The 17,379-nt window shown below is 43.7% G+C and overlaps 1 protein-coding gene across 1 annotated transcript; it reads left to right on the top strand.

The window, feature by feature from the left end:
• The first annotated feature begins 530 nt into the window (after positions 1-530).
• LOC110974360 (uncharacterized) lies at positions 531-9,213 on the top strand. Its single transcript, XM_022225930.2, has 3 exons — positions 531-1,952; positions 5,724-5,884; positions 7,222-9,213. Exons 1-3 carry the CDS (start codon positions 1,577-1,579, stop codon positions 7,792-7,794), a joined length of 1,110 nt encoding a protein of 369 aa, XP_022081622.1. The 5' UTR covers positions 531-1,576; the 3' UTR covers positions 7,795-9,213.
• Positions 9,214-17,379: the final 8,166 nt, after the last annotated feature.

Below are 17,379 nucleotides of genomic sequence, written 5' to 3'. Positions count from 1 at the left end.
CTTTCTCATGTGCAATTTTTTCTGTCTTTCTCTAAATTTTAATCTTGCATAATGCTCAATCAGTTTTGTTTGGTCATAAGCTGCGTCGAGTTGCGTGGCTTTCTACTAGCTTTCTGGAAAGCTCAACGACCCTTGTGTCCCATACAGCGATCACAAAAGAATGGGCCATAACTCGATGTAATTAAAAGACGGCCAATGAGTTGCCGCAGTCTGGCCGACCCAATCATTAAAAGACACCCACAAAGTATTGTGCTTTCCTTTTTCTGAGAAGAAAACCCGGCGGCGTCCCTTTGATGTTGGCTTGATGGCACTGCTTGACTGGACCCGGGACAAAACCTCTCCAGTTAAAGAGTTTGGTTTGCGTCCCTAAGAACGCCCTGCTAAGCTCCCCCCCCCCCATCCCTGGCTCTGTCGGCTGGCTCTATTGTTCCGTATTGTCATCTTATTACCCTTGATGTTGTGTATGATAACACTAATGACTAGGAGTATGAGGACCGTCCCAAGAAAGCCATTCCTCGGGAGGGTTTCGGCTCAAGCGGTCAGTGAGAATGAGTGAGCAATAAGGACCAAAAAAAAGAACGACACGAGGTAATTTGCCCACCGCAAAAGACCAGCCGAGCGGAGTGACTGGTATCGTGGCATGAAACCAACGAAGTAGAAATGAGACGTTGCTGGCCTGATAGGCTTGGTCATGCGTGCCAATGCAACGCGCATAGCAGTCAGCCCCCCCCCCTCTTCCTCGACTCTCCCAAGCCTTTGAGATGCCACGGTCGGGTAATGATAGCCTTATTATGATGCCATTCCCTTTTTCACCGGCAGCTCGCGCACGGAACTTTTCGCTGCCTCTCCCTGGATTCGACCATCTGAATGGGCAGGAAATGCATCCACTCTGACGGCGGAAGGATGCGATCTTTTCAGCTCCGGTGGAATGCTTTTTGCTCAAGACCTCTCCGTTAGTGACATTTATGGGGATTGTGCAAGGCGTGTGTGGATCAACTGTATAATACCCCCTAGCCATCTCCTGGAGTTTCTCCCAATAAGTCATCGGTTGGTGATCTTTGGAAGCTCCAGGGCTACCACCCCTGTGGCTGTAATGGAAGAATCCTTCCAATCAAGACGCTTTTTTTCCCTCTCAAGTTCCTCTCTGGCGGTATCCATTACAAACTACTGAGGGGCGGAACAATACTGGGCGCAAATCCTGTAACATTAATGAGTATTCACTTTAATTGGTTAATCGTATATTAACTCAATCTGACGATGTCGCAGGGGTTTGTCCAGTTGTTGACTAGTTCTCGCCCGTCACTCGAAGCAAGTGCTTGGCCTGCCCGTTTGCCAGAGTGCCATTCGCGATCCTTCTGCTTGACTAAAACTTAAACTGTATGTGATTTCCTTTCAACGTTGGCATGGTTTTGTACTGAATTGATAACCAGATTGTTAGTCAAACCTAAAACTATTTATTAAGAAATTGTTTGGTCTTGAAAAAGGTGATTTAAGGTGGAGATAGGTGATGTGAAAAAAATTGTTGAAGGTCTCGAAAAGGCGATATTTGACTGAAAGACGGATTTCTAGTCGCGATATGCCGGCAGAGAGTTCGTCCATAGAACCAAGCCAGGCAATCGCAATGTCGACGAGTCCCGATCTGTTCAACTCCCAAAACATACCGCTGGAGACCCGGCTCTACCCCAGTTGCAGCAGCTTCAAGAGGGCTCGGGACCGGGACGGTAGCGGGGCCGAGTCGGACGCCCCACGGATCGCCTCCCCGAACACCGAGATGGGTTTCCACTACCACGAGTTCAGCGGGGCGAGCAGCGACTCTGACGCCGGGGAGGAGCGGCACAGAGCCCGGGAGCAGCACCACAGTGGCTCGCTGAGGAACACCAGCCCGATCCATTCCGAGAAATACGATAGCCTCGCCTCTGCGTCTATGTACGCAGTCGAAAACTACGGGAAAGGTACGTTGCCTACAAAATACTGGTTTCTTATGGAAAGGCCATGTTTTAAAATACAAATATCAAGTCGGATATCATTTCGAAAGGGCATTTAAACTATAGCATTCTCTAGCAAATGACATTTTTTGTGTTCCTTCTAACTCCATTCGTCAAGACCTTTACGTCCCTACTTGCAGATACCAGTCGTCAGTAATAAGTGAGTAATGAGTAATGACCTTTCTAACTTTACAAACCAGAAAAGTATACTGTGCACAGAGTGCAAACTTTCCAACCGTGAATGGTTGCAGAAGAAACTCTTCAGTGTAATTTTTTATTTTTTTTTTATTTTTTGGTTGTAAAACCACTGGAGTTTCCGGTAAAGTTGGTCAGACTGTAAGCAGGGGAGACAGTATTCGAAACTTTTATTTGCCTTTTTGTCGCCTCGGGGTGGTTGGCCATCATGGCCCACGCAAATCACATTCAATCCGTTTTATTATTAATTTTCAATCAAATGGATATTTCAGTAAAAAGGCAAAACGCATAAAAGCCGGTTTGGACGAATTCCGTGAAGTGAGGTGGTTTTGATTTCACAAACGTCGTAGCCAAATTCGCTAGAGTTGAAATGTGTTCAGTTTTTGCAAATTCGCTTCACAAAAAGTTCATCTGACGTCACAACTTCGCATTCGTGCTCGCTTTTGCGCCGAGTGTGAACCCGTCTTTAGTTCGTATCTTGCTTGTGCAGTTGTGATGTCTCACTTTCAATGCAGTAACTGACAGAAAGCTCCGCAGTCAAACAGAGGAGTCAGGAGTTCCTCCACTTTTTATCCGATGGTCAGAAAGTGCACGTATATCATGGCTGTGACTCATGTAAGCCGCCTTTTGAGAGACACATTCATCAGAGAGGATTCTGACTTCAGTCGAGAGTATCCACGTCTGTGTACACGGTCGCTGTTCACCTCGATAAATTCCATCTTGCCGCAATGGTATCATGGCGATTGGGCATGCATTATTGATGCCTTGACTCAAGACGCTCATCTTTTTGGAGATGTTCTCCCCTGGATGCCTAATGGATGTCATTATTATACATAATTAACCCAACAGATAAGTCGACTGCATATCTTAAAGGCAATTTTGATCGTTGCTTCGATTCAGGAGGAAATTCATTCGGGGATATGTTGGTCTAGGCGTGTAATAAAAATTTACACTTTCCACTCATCTTAGCTACCCGTTCTTGCTATAAAAGTCATGTCTTGCCTGACATTTGTAGAATAAAAAAATTGATTATTTCTTAAGAAGCGGGTGGAATTGCGAAGTTGTAGAAACTGTTACGCGCTTCTTGTAGTTAAATCGTCCTCGGAGTAAGTCCTGCTGCCTCTAACTTATTTGGTTTAAAACGCTTATAATTGAAAGTGAGAGTGCGCGAAATATTGACTGAGATTTGGGTTTGATCAGGAAAGAGATTACAAATGCGGAAAATGTCTCCAGATGTCCATATGAACATCTTATGGTTGTCGATGTTTTATTTAAAAACACATTTAATGACTTTTATTTTAAATTGTACTTTAAGAATACACGTGCGTTTCACAAACTGCACGTGAATTTACACACTTTCGGTGCGACAGTTTTTTAGTGCGAACATTTCAGTGGCGTAAGGGAAAATTTCAACATAATATTTAAAAAAAAAAGTAAAGTGAACTTTAAAAGTTCATAAGCAGGCAATCCACCGATTTAGAGAAACGTGATACATGTGTGAACACGGCTATTCAATGAATTATCCTGCATGGTTGTTTTCAACGTAAAGGACAGAATGGAAGCCCAGTTATGATGATCCCACGCGTTGTGGCTAAATCCAAACAATCATTGGATATAACAAACCTATAGTCTCTAAATGAATCCTGGAAATTGGGCGTCGGCATGGAAGGGGTGAGTGCTGTCCCCTAAAGGACTGACTTTAAAGTTATTTGTTATCTGTATCGACTCTGAACAAAATTGTTGCATTTTATTGCCTCGCTTCAACATCGAAAAGAAAGCTCCTTTTTTGGGGGGGTCCATAATATAGCCGCATTTACTACAAATCGCCATTGCTGTTTAATCATTAGGTCCAAGCCCTTAATAAGGACGTCCATGAGGCTGAACCAGCGTTTTTGCGATTTTATCTTCAGTTGGATTGTAACAGGAAAAGAAGTTGAAAGGAATTACTGATAACGTAAGAGGTGGATTCTCGAGGGGTAGATTACGTTCGCTCATTCTTCAGGATTTCAAAGAAAAGCCAAGCGATAAGAGAAAACCAGACGGCCAAACTTTGTAAAGCCTTTCCAATAGACCGGCCACTCTCGTTATCTCGCAACAAACCATCCAACCCACGAGTGTGCCTGTTCTCTGCCGGTTCATATCGTTAATAACCGTTTGAAAGGAGGGACTTATTCATAATTGATTTGATATTATCTTGTAACTTAGCTCGTATCCGCATCAGTGGGCCGCGCGAACAAGCAATTTTGACAAATAGAGAGAGGGAAAATTAACTTGTCATGGGGTCCCAAGGGAGGCTCAAGGTATACCGCCGGCTCTGACGTTGATACATGTCGGCTTCCCGTCCGCTTCATCAAGCATTATTTACACAGTAATAATATGATAATTTGGACGGCTGTTTAGATTCTAGACTTAAACGCTCGTAAAATATTTTTATTTGGGTGCTTATAGGAACTCCGGTTAGATGGCATTTCATTTTTTTTTCAAACGACGTAAGAAACCTTACGTTGTTGTACTTTTTTAACAATTTTGTAGTTCTTTTAATGAAAGTTTGATACGCTGCTCAGAAAGAAAATTGCCATATCAAAATGCTGGCTTGGGACATTAGGGCAAACCTGGAGTCCTGTGACAGTATTAAAAAAATGAAACGAGGAGTATTTAGATGCCACTGGATAGTTTCCGATGCTTGAGTTTTTATACAGGGAATACAGGGAATTGGCCCCAACAGTGTCATGTATAATCTCGATTCACGAATACAGTACCTGTCGACGGAATGATTGATTGTAGGCCTCCTGCGTGACAGTTTCTAGGCACGTTTTCGAAATGTGTTTCCGAAATTGCGAGGATGTGTGATCAACTTGTTTGTCAGTTTCAGGTTTTGATGTGTAGATCTTACCCGTGGGAAAACAGAGAGCATTGCCGATGGGACAGGCTCGTCTGAAAGCAGAGTTTTATCTGTCAGTTTCAAAATTGGCAAAAAAAGGTTATTTTCTTCCCGTTTCATTGCAAATATTATAGGCCATGAAGGCACTCGTACGATAATAGTCGATACATGAGTGCATGTGTTACTATAAGCATTTGGTTTTCATTGCTTGTGAGGTTGATGTGTTTGGGGTCTGTTAGCCCATATTTCTGATGCCAGCTCGCCCAGATATCTGGCAAGTAAGCTCCAATAAATGATTAAGCTGTGGCAAGAAACCCGATAAGATTGAGATTGTGTCTTGAGTTTCGTGCATTAAAGAGTCCAAGTATAATAGTCGATATGTGAGTGCTTGTTTTACTCTGTATTCATCGGTTTGACCATACTTTTTAACTATCCCTGTTTTCATTCTACCCGCGCCAATTTCTCTTGAAACTCTCTGGCCCATTGCATTTTGCCTTTGTGTACACCATCTGCAGTGGAAGACCCCACCCCAACATCCATTTTTTTTTTCATTTCTGGACGAACCTGAAGTCCAGTGCACTAAACGCAATGCCAACTCGGCCTAGAAATATTTGCAATCCTCTCTGTCTACAACTTAGGCCTACTCTTCTTCCTCTAACCAGGCGATAAAGGCGTGGATAGCCAGGTACGGAGGTACCGCACGGCGTTCACTCGGGAGCAGATCAGCAAGCTGGAGAAGGAATTCACACGCGAGAACTACGTCTCCAGGCCCCGTCGATGCGAGCTGGCGTCGACCCTCAACCTTCCAGAGACCACCATCAAGGTAAAATTTTTTTTTTTAATACAAGAGAGACAATTCATGAATTGTATTCTGAGTTTTCCTTTTGTCTGTTTCGTTCGTGAAAAAATACAATTATTCAAAGAAATGACAAATTCCAGTAATATATTACTTTTGTATTCTTCGACTGATAAAATAAATTGAACATGTCACATGTTAGAACTGAGATTAAGAGTATTGTTCAGATAAATTACAAATGCTGAAAGTGTTCACTTTTTTGGACAACTTAGTCGACTTTTGTCGGTGGCTATATATGTGCGCGAGTACCGAAACAACCTACGGGAGGAGTTGACGTCGATTTGCGCTCGGGCTCTAAAAACAAACAAATTGCCAGAGGACTCGATGGAGATAACATCTGAATGAAACGAATTTGGTGATTACTACTTGATAAAAAGATAGAAGGGTTTTTATATAATTGGATTGACAGAAGAAAATCCCGTGAGGGGTAAGTGGAAGCATTGTCCTTAGGGGTAAAGAATCAATAGACACTTTGAAATCTGTGGGATTTTCACATCAAGACCGAAATTGTGAGCGAAGTTATTTGGGCTCCAGCGTGCCGTATAACAGTTCGCGATTTTTCGAGGGTTTGGGGTCAGTGGAACACAAATGCAGGGCAGGGGGAACCGGGATCCAGTGGACCCAGTCCCTTCAGGGCCGCTTCCGGCCCGGCAATTGCCGAGAGTAAGACGCCGATGAAAGGGTGTCCTTCCGGGCCAACGATCGAATCCCCAGCTATACAGACGGCGGGCTGAATGGGGACGTCAACGTTTATAAAGTGAAAATGATTAACTATTCATGCCCTGAAAAGGCAGCTTATGACATGCGGGATCTTCCTTAAAGGTTGACTTACAAAACACAGTCATAAACGGGGCATTACCCTCTGAGCGTATCGACTGTAACAGGAGGATGATGTCCAATGATCGCAATTTGGATCCTGAAGGAAAAAAATAAGTCGCTCGTAAAACCGTCTGTAGATCTGTATGTCTCGAGCGGGGCATAGAACTGGCCATGTCGAATTGATATATTCGTCATAATGACTCGATGATGAGGGGAATGTTGGACACTCGTTAACATATTATTGTGTATCCTTGGTCCATTATTGAGTATTGCCTGTGTCATGATTTTGTAGCCTGTCGTATGGGTTTCCTTTGACGGCTAATTTTGATGTTTTGGGTTATTGCATGTTGTTATGCTGAATCTGCATCTGTTGTGGATGTTGGTATTGTAACTATTGTTATTTTTTTATGTATTTTTGGGGGGGTGTTTATTTTTTGGGGGATTGGTTTAACAGCTACACGCCACAATTTTTATCATATCCTCAGGTGTGGTTCCAAAACCGGCGGATGAAAGATAAGCGCCAGCGGATGTCCATGGCGGCATGCTCTTGGCCGCATCATGCAGCCCTCGACCCAAACATCTATTCCCTGATGCTGGCTGGCCGGCTGCCTTACCCGTGTCCATCGACGGCGTTCAGTTACTACCAGCCCGGTCCTCCCACCCTGTCGCCCACGGTTGGCCCGTCTCATCACGACGCCTACAGCAGCTACGCCATGCACCTCCGCGGCCGCTCGGCCGACCTGCTTCGGTCCCTGTGTCACCCCTACTCGCGTCTGGCGACTGGAGCCCCGACTTTTTCCGCCTCTGATCTGCTCGCGGCCAGGGCAAGTGCCGCCGCGGTTGCAGCAGCCAACTCGTCTTTCATCGCGCCGAGTTCCGTCCCGTCTCAGGCCGCCTTGCCCTGCGCTTGCCATCACCACTACGGACACGCTCACCACGCCTTGCCCGGTTCCCAACCATCTTCGGCCGCCGTGCCCCTCTCCGGGGTAGGGCTAGGGATCAATCGGGACCCGGAGTCAGGAATCTGCGCTTTACCGCCGTCTGTACATCACTCTTAAGGATATCAGAAAAGTCAGGTCTATCTTTCAAAATGGCAAGAGTGCTACTGAATGCACACTCGACTGAGTGTGTAAGCCGAGTTTGACTTTTGCAGTCCAATGTTAACCCAAAATTAGACACAATAAATGGTGTTTCGGGGCCCTTTGGGTTATACCCTACATCTGTGATGGATCCTAGTCTCCTCGTTCTGGCTGCGATGAACTCGTATGGCACGGCTTTTAGTTTTTGTTTTAGCTTCAAGTCCATCGGAACTGCATGTCTGCGACACACAATGTAAATAAATTTCTAGATCGCCAGTCCCACTATACGCAGTGTTCTTGTTACCTCGTCGTTAAGGAAAACTTTATGTATATGTGTACAATGTAGATGTTTTTAAAAGTTGTAAATATGAAGTTTTTGGTTGCATAATGCTGCCACCGACGAAAATCACTGAGTGTAAAAAATCATCATTAAATACCTAACTTAATAGTGTTGGCGTCCCGTTAAGACATTACACTGTCGAAGCAACTCAACTTAACACCTTTCATCAGACAATTAAATTATCTCTGTGTGCGTCATTGTAGTTACCCTCGATTTTGTACACGGGGTAAAAGGAAATCATTCCGCGAGTGATATGAACCATATTCTGGAGGCAGCCAGTGTGAGACATAACCATAAAGTTTACCAATAAGCTGTCCAACTGTTGGCGTCATTTAAGTTGATTTCACAAAATGCTGAGAGTCCTGCTGAATTCAAAGTTGAAAAAAAATGCTTCAAAATTGGAAGACATAATCAGTGACTGTTACAAGACAATAAAGTACAGTGAGCGAAGCTGCAGTGCAGTCGATTTATGGGTCACAAAAAATCGCTAAAACTAAAACTGAACTGTAGAATAACAGTTTAACATCTCAAAGCTGTTCCCACGGGACACCTTTCTGTCCAGAAGCTTGAAATTAACACCACACTGAATTGTCTTTCTTTTATATTTGAACAAAATGCCAGTGTCGTTGAACTTCGAGTTTCGTTGTGCAGTTTACTTTTCGTCGGTCTCGGCCAATGCTCGTGTTTAAAGCAACCTTGAGCCTGTGCTTGCATATCATTATAAGAGCAATATTCGTAGTTAACGAGATGAAGATTATACTAGGCTAGTTCAGAAATGCAGCGACCGACTAAACACTGAATTTCCTAAGTTAAAGATTTTTTTGGTGGGGAGGGGGTCAACAAACAGTTTTATTTGTCGTCAACTCTTCTCAGCGTTCACCCAACTACGCATTTTTGTAAACAATTATTTATTTTCCATATAAATATCATTTTCCAATGTGTAAAATGTGGGCTCTGACAATAAGGGTACCATAGGAAATGTTACATGAATGGTTCAGATTATGTATACATGTAGCAGTCCATGTACCGGCTGAAATAAATAGCGAATCAATACAAGAGCAGTCCTGTTTACTTCTTGTGTTTATTAAAATCTGTTATGTCGCCCACTGCCCCTGAACAGGAGCATGCATTAATTTAAAACTTTGCAGTACAGACTTTGGAATTCTTCATGTTTTTTCCTATCTTCTAAGTGCCTGTTACAAAATTATTCGTGAGTGGCCTTTTACAACGCAGCAGAATTAACTTGGGAGGCCTTTTCACAGGGTGACGTGTTTCTGGATTTTACCCACTTGTTTTGTTGTGTGTTTTATTGTAGTGTTTTTCAATATGGGTTTTGCTTTTTTTTTCGGGAGCTGTATGTAACTTCATTGTGAAGTGTGTAACGAAGGAGAAAACAATGCTGCGATTTCCTAAATTACAAAATTTCCTTATTCAGACTGAAACGAAGCACATCACGGGTTTGGAATGAAACTAACAGAGTGTGCAGTGGAGTTCCTGCATCAGTTATTGTGTACAAGAAGTCTTGTCTTTATTCGACATCTAATCATTGCTCACTGCGGCATATGAAGATACCAATGTTCGGCATTCAGTATCATGGAATGAACATCACCATGACTTAATGAGAAATTAGTCGAGTGGCAACTCGATCTGTCTGGTTGGATGCATTTGTCTTGTCTCTTGCGACATTCGAGTCTATACGGGCCGGGACTTTGCCAGAGTTCAGCTATGCTTGAGTTCAGCGTCTGTGGAGAGATGCTGATTGCCGGTAACATAAAGCCAGAAAAGTCCTACACGTTGCATATCGTCATTTTGCAAAAGAAAAAGAAACATACCCCTCTAAAAGTTTACGTCAAATCAAAGCTTAGCTCGCCATATTTTACTTTCTGTTGAATTTCGGGAGTAAACCAATAACCGAATAAATTCCCTAAAAGACGGCCAACCCTGAAGCAGTGTCCGAACCTGTCGCCATATAAAGAAATGATCTCTCTGTACTTCGTTGCAGACCGGAACAACTTCAGCGGTTCATTTTCATCCAAACATTTCATCCAAAACTGTGAACTGCAAGGCAAGGTGAGCTGTAAGGCAATATTGGGTCCATTGATTGGCCTGCAACCTCGTACGTGAAAGTGATGGGCTACTTCATTCCAGGTTGCCGCCGGTGTGCGCGTTGTTTATGCACAATGTGCAGTTTTGTTTTGCTGTGTTTAGTTGACTCAAAAGAAACGGATTACGAACTACTCTACTGCGAGTCATGTATCGTCTTGCAGAAGTTTTTGTCAATCGTTACTGTTGGTTTACAAGTCACTGAACTTTGCCATTTAGGCCTATACATGTGTATATATGTTATTCATGCGTATTTTACCCATCCCTACTTTGCACTCTGCCCGATGAGCATGACAAATTGACAACACAGTTTGAAATAACAGCTGTCGCATAATTTCTGTCTTGTTCTGCCCTCGGTGTGCCTGTGAGCTTACAGTTTCACAATACGATGAAGCCAGGATCTCTGCCTTATTCCCAGAGCTGAACCTGTAAATGTGCCTTTAACATTGTCATAAGCAACGAGCCGAATTGCCAATTTCATACAACATTTAGTCTTGTGGAAATCGATCGATTTCCAGCTGTACTAATGTATGCCTGAAAAAAACTTGAAAACATAATGTGTAACCTCGTGAATCCGCACCCTGCCGTAAAAAAATATCATTTTTGTCTGTTTCTAAATTATGTCGTGTTTCAGTATGGACTTATGTCCCCCCCAAAAAAATTCCACGCAAACGAATCCTCGAAACATTTCCTCTTATTACACACAGCACGGGATATGCAATAACGGTGGTATTTGCGGCAAGACAGCGCGAAGAGGATTTCTCCTTGCACAGAGTAATCAAGCGTGATGTCTTGAGAGGCCGGCCCAGCTGCCGTTGCCCCGCTAGCCCCCCCGTGACCGTCTTGGGACCAGCCGCTGCACGCAGAGCGCCCGGCCGGGCTGCCGAGGCAGTGACGGGTCGATGCTGGGGAAAACCCATGAGGGCGTAAACTCGCAATGATTAACAACAAAGCAAGCGTTAAACATTATGATTACACATTCTGCAGCCGAGTGGCCTTTGCATGGACGAAGCTAATCCAATTTTATTGAGTGTATCTTGGAGCGAGCAATTGCAACAATTTTGAGGCTGTGTTTTTGTCCCAAGGTTGAAAGTCTCAACTCTAAGACCCAGAGTGGCAGATCGGCCTTCCCTTTGAAATGTCCTTCAGTCTCATTTCTTACTGTGAGTTACTGGTAGCTTCATTTTGAATCAGAGAAGAATTTTCGGCATCGTTGCTCTCAAGATGAACGGAGCGTGCTTTTCAGGGAATTCGTAGAAATTGAGTTTAAATCGTTTAATCGTGCTATTTGCTGACAAGACAAATCCGCCTCATTTCAAACTGCACACACTGAAAATAACTTTAATTTTACGTCTTTCATTTCATTGGCAAAGAAAACAGGAAATAAGGAAAACGTCGTCCATCTATTATGTGCCGAGAAAGACGAGACATATGCCATGGAAATTCTAATTTGTCGCTAGGGGGACCCTCTACTGAACATGTCGGTCTTTGAAAGATACTTGCCGAGTTGATCATTTGTTGTGAGCACGTCCTACGCATCGGTGTTAATAATATGCACGGATAGCGCTATACCTTGTTGCTCACAATGATAACTGCCGCCGAAATACACTTAATGCACACATACAAAGACAAGATGAAGACTGCGCAGCGCAGCTCTCAGCGACATCTATTCTTGTGATGGAGTCGAGTACATCTAATCCGAGTCCGAGCCAACTAAGCCAAGTCCAGGAGGGTCCGAGCCAGGTCCGAGTCCATTTTTGTCCGATATTGCCCTCCCGCGCCCAAATCCCAGACACACCAAAGATTTTGTTTGAATTGAGGGGCATCAATGTCATTTGGCAACACAACAACATGGTATACACCGCTGCACCACGCGCATGATTCGTTCAAAAGTTTGTGTTTCAGCTCAATATTTGACGAGCAGGATCAGTACGTATATAAGTAACTATCAAAGAGTTTTCATTAGCATAGGATATGTGCGACTCTGGGAATCAAACAGACACTGTCTTGGGGGTGATGCCTTCTTATTGAAAACGTTTGAAATGAATCAGGAGAGCATCCGTGACCATGAAAAACCACGTACGTTCACGGATCTATGTCTAGTTTACGGTCAACTAGGTCCGTAGCCATCTCGGTCCGACCTTACTCGGTCCCAGGTCAACTCAGTCCCTTTGCAAAATTTGATTATTTTCAACTTGGAAGCGACTTCGTCGGTTATGCTCTGTTTTTGCCAGTTCGGTCATAAAGGCCTGGTTATTAGCTATTTGGGAAAAATACAAAAAAAATTAAGTTTTTGTGTACAATATTTCCGAGTTGACTCGGAACGAGTTGATCACGGACCTAGTTGACTGGCGCCCTATGTCCAGACTGTACAGTAGGCCTACTGATTTTGAAGGATGCTTGCTCCGAAAGTGCTGCACAAAGTTGTTCCCAATTTCTCTGTGCACAGCTTACCACAGAATTTGCATTTTGATTTTCGAAGGCCGGCTGATTCTTGATAGCTTGTTGTAAAACCAAACGGATAATCTGTGACAGGGACATGTTTTGATGAACTGACGGTGAGGGCAAGACGCGATAGGCAAAATAATGACTTAGGTCCTAATGACTAAACGTGATGTGTGCCTGTGCGTAGCATCTACATGTACATGTACCTATGAACTCGTGAATAAAAAGGTGGACAGGGCACTAGTCAACTTTGCATATTTCTTTACGCAGTTTCACTTAGTCAGGTGTATAAAAACTTTATGCCAGTCCCAACATGTCCAGAGTTTTTCACCTGTCCAGTGATTCCAAAATGAGGAACGACCATTTTGTGTGCCAAATTTAATCCGAACATTTTATATTTACAGATTTTTAAAAAATGATCATTAATGAAGTATCGAGCGTATGACGGCGTTTTATGGTGTCACTGTCACTCTCAATTTGTTGCCCAATGATGATTGGCACAAGTCACAAGAAGAAAATTAACTGCAAGCAAGTCAATCCTTCACGAGAAACGTTTTTTTACTCTGCTCTGTACAGGCAACTCTGTCAAATCGATTGAGCGCTTTCTACACGTACTTGCCATTATCCTAGACCCGAAAAGGATGGTTCATAACCAAACAATTATTGGCAACAGATGCGGGACAGTTTTTCAAATGAAATTTCTGAATTTTAAATACAGATTTTGAATGGAGTTGATTCGAGTCCAGTAAGTAGTCCGAGTCCGGCACTAGCCGAGTCCGAGCCAAGCCGAGTCCAAAACGGCCCGAGTCCGAGCCGAGTCACGAGTCCAGAATAATTAGACTCCTTCGGACTGGAGTCCTCCATCACTGATCTAATATCCTAGACGACATTAACCTAGACGGTGCTCCATCGACTGTGGTGTGTTCGTACTCCGGGGTGGGATTGCCACAAATGGAAGCAAAAGACAGCAGTCAGGCCAAACTCTTTCATTTTTTTTTTAAACTGTGCCGTCAGTGCCGTCATCCTATCACTTTTGAGCTTCCTAATTATCAACCGAGAGGTGGACTTGGGATGCCTTTTCACCAGCCGCACCCCAAGGGACCTTCGCTACTCATCGCAAGCAAGGGACAGGCGGCACGGGGCGGTAACACCCTCTTTACGGTTTCGTTCTCGGCGAACGTGTCGTGCCTATTTACCGTCACCTAGTTGCACGCCCGTAATTACCCAGTGCCATCATTTGGCCGATATAATTACGCTGTCAAGTTTAATCATCAACAGCCGCTCACTTTTTGCCGGCTGCATTGTGTGACGATGTGTACCCAGCCTCAGCAGATCCCGGCGAGAAGTTCACTGGGAGAGAATAAACTCAAGGAGTTGGTATCATTCGAAAGTCCAAAACATAAAAACAGCGATTTGCTTTTGGCAGTAAATATTCTGAGTCGTTAAGACATTCGTGCTATGCTCGAAGCAGTGTCCCCAAATAGCAAAATTAAATCATTTTAGATTCATGTACATGTGCACATGTATATAGAAATTAGTGGCATATCCAGTGGGGGGGGGGCAGGGGGACAACTTCCCCCTCCCCTTACTTTTTTTTAAGATACTTCATTGGTGAGTGGGAAAGAAAGTAATCAGTACATATATCTACGAAGTAGTAGCACCTAAAACCCTAAAAACAAGCAAGCAAGTAAAAGTGAAGATGTCAGCACTGTGAAGAAGGCTTTTATTTTTTTCGTCCCTAACATCATGTTGAATGAGCCCAAAGCCACATTTGAATTTGCCCCCCACACACACCCACTGACACCCACACACTGCACACACCAAAAGCTGGTTACCCAGCTGATAGACGTTTGAGCAATTAATCGTTATTGAAACCAAGTTGCCTTTCGAAATATTAGGCCTAAAATATTAAATTTTAAAACTTGTGAACCCTGAAACAACTTCACCGTTTTTTTTTCTCTTCGAAAGTAAGGATCTCAAGGAGATCACGGAAATTTAATCTATAGGACAGCTGGTGATATAAATTGCGCGGTCAAAACTGTTTAGGAACTTAAAATATCTGGAAAATTGCCCAACCTTTGATAGGTGGAATAATTTTAGTTCCTAAATGAAAACCAAAGTAGCACGTCGGTACGGGAAGATGCCAATAAGAGATCGTGTTGTAAGTCTAAATTGCCATTTGTCATTTAATTGTGCATGTCTTGACTAAGCTGAAATGATACCAATAATACGCCTAAAATAAACGCAATTTTATGTGATAATGGCAATGGGGTTCGTGAAACGTGTCTTTCCCTTTCAACCTTTAGCAGAAGCACCCCTTCATCGGTTGAATAAAAGCCATGTTGGTGGGGAGTGTTCATTTCATAGTCGTTTGGGAACCAGTGTTGTGCTGTGCAGTTCCCATCAAAGGAGCCCCGGTCGTTCGGAAAGTTGCACCCTCTCCTGGTCCCGTTTGGGAACAGAAGAAATCAAAAGATATAATGAAACAAAATAGGTTTGCCTACACAATGAATGGAAAACAAACACAGGTGGGAACTACTGAGGATAGACGCAGGCCCGTCATGGGGGGGGGTCTAAGGGTTGTCCCTGCCGAGCAGCACTCCCTCCCTCCCATCGGCAAAAAGATAAGCATCAAAATTATCTGGGTTTTTTTTTAATGTGCCCCCCTCCAAGCTGGTCTGTGCCCCCGCCCATGCCCAAAGCTGGCGACGGGGCTTGATGAACGTAAAAGAGATCACGATGGCTCATGTAAAAATAAAGCTTGGAATTAACAATCTACAATCGCAAGGCGCTCCTCGGATTACAAAAATGTCCCACCTTTGAAATTGCCTGCTGTCCGAAAATAGACTATAGCCACAGACTACAGTATATAAGAGACGCCGTGACTGCTAACGTGCATTCTTGGACTTGACGCGCGCCTGCATTTGACAAATCACGACGCGGTCGAAGTGGCATGTAACGTGCGCGTACCACCTGTCCACAATCGGTGTGCCCCTCCGCAGTAAACGGCTTCCCTGACTAGTTGCCAAGTTACCCCTTTCCTTAGCTCTTTCCAACATCGAACCTTCCGGTATAGGGAAGTCCGCGAACGACGTATTCTGCATGAGAGATGCGGGAGGTTTTTGTGAAGATTTCATGCTGTAGTGTTGTATTTGAGTCCGTCGCAAGTCCCTGTAAGTCCATCATCAGTCCATCATGAGTCCATCATAAGTCCATTATAAGTCTTTCATTCCTAAGCCAAATGAGCTGTGACAAAAGCATTCCCTTGTCAGTGGTCACCATGTTACGTATGACTAGCCTTGTGAAGGGCTTCGTGGAAGGATTTGTGATGGACTTGAATACAACACTGCCATGCAGGTATTTAAAATGTTTTTTAAAGAATATCATTGTAAATTCAAAGTTCCCTTAATCACCACTTCAAAGGTTGGTTCCTATACGAAACTTTCCCACTTTGTTGATCTCAGTCGGTGACTGTAATTTTGCCTACACGTAAGCACATAAACACTGACTTACCAATCCCTTGTCTACGTGCGTCTCAATTCTTTGGAAACTGCAACCATGCATGCATAAAGGCCTAGCAATTTGTGGGTGGTGGAACGCAATAGACGTGTGCCTTGCTCGCACCCGTCTTGCTTCAATACTTCTAATGGCATTCGATGTGGTATGCACAGATGAAAATAATGATACAGCACCATAAGATCACTTCAGGGCGCGCCTGACAGAACATTCTCTCAAACCCGCTCGCGATTTGGGCCGATTTGTTGACATAACCGTGAATTTGGCCGGCCATTACATCGGTCCGGTGCGGCCAACCGGCTCGCGGCCCTCCGTTATCGGCCGGCCCCATCGCGCGACCTGCCAATGTCACGGGCAAAAAGTGTCGGCAAAAAGCGAGCCCGGCAAAGTTATCTCCAAAATCAGAATTCCCCGGTCTCTAAAGCCCCCTCAAAGAGCAACAAGGAAGCCATTAAGGCCCACAATGACTGGAGCATCATTCGGGGAAGATTCCGAGGAGAAAGTTAGGCAATCGAATGATAAAACCTAATAAAACAAAACGGGGAAAATTAGCCAGCGGATGGATACGTGCATGCAGAGGGGAAAAGGGTTATCTTCCCCGATAAATCTTGACGGCGGGAATGCATTTTAAGGCGAGTGAATTCACGTGAATCGTGAAGGACAGAGATGATGGAAAAGAGAAAGTCTGTGTGTTGTTGCCGTTTTTTTTCAAATATTCAAAGTGAAAATCAACTTGAAGAGACATTTCAAAAATTATAAGTTTTCTGGATTACGAACTAACACGGTACACGAGTTGCGCTTAAAAATCAAAATGTGTTATGATAAACGTGCACCGTTTTACTCATTTAGAGAACGAGTTCAAAATATGAGACATTTGTTGTTCAATCTCTTAACCCATCATTGATGCACACTTGAAAGAAATAATTTCCATTATTTTCAAAGACGTGAATTGCTATCCGCAGACGTTGTAACGGTGGTGAAATGCGGGACCAATCTTCGAAATTAAAGGCATTTGGGGCAAATGACAAGCCCCAAACGGGTATAACTGCGTGCCAGAATTTGAGAATAAATATCTAATTTTATATTATTACCTACCACTTTTTCATTTATTGGAATGAAAGCTCATGCCTTCTTTCCACTGAACCATCTTTTTTTCAACG

The sequence above is a fragment of the Acanthaster planci genome, linkage group LG08, assembly GCF_054643075.1.
Source record: "Acanthaster planci isolate LZ-2023a linkage group LG08, COTS_SCS, whole genome shotgun sequence".
In the NCBI taxonomy this organism is placed as follows: domain Eukaryota; kingdom Metazoa; phylum Echinodermata; class Asteroidea; order Valvatida; family Acanthasteridae; genus Acanthaster; species Acanthaster planci.
This window is presented reverse-complemented; position numbering and strand designations above follow the sequence as displayed.

Coding starts and splice junctions, on each gene's coding strand:
- LOC110974360 (XM_022225930.2), top strand. CDS start 1,577: ATGCCGGCAGAGAGTTCGTCCATAGAACCAAGCCAGGCAATCGCAATG. Junction 1,953..5,723: donor AGTCGAAAACTACGGGAAAG/GTACGTTGCCTA, acceptor TCCTCTAACCAG/GCGATAAAGGCGTGGATAGC. Junction 5,885..7,221: donor TTCCAGAGACCACCATCAAG/GTAAAATTTTTT, acceptor TCATATCCTCAG/GTGTGGTTCCAAAACCGGCG.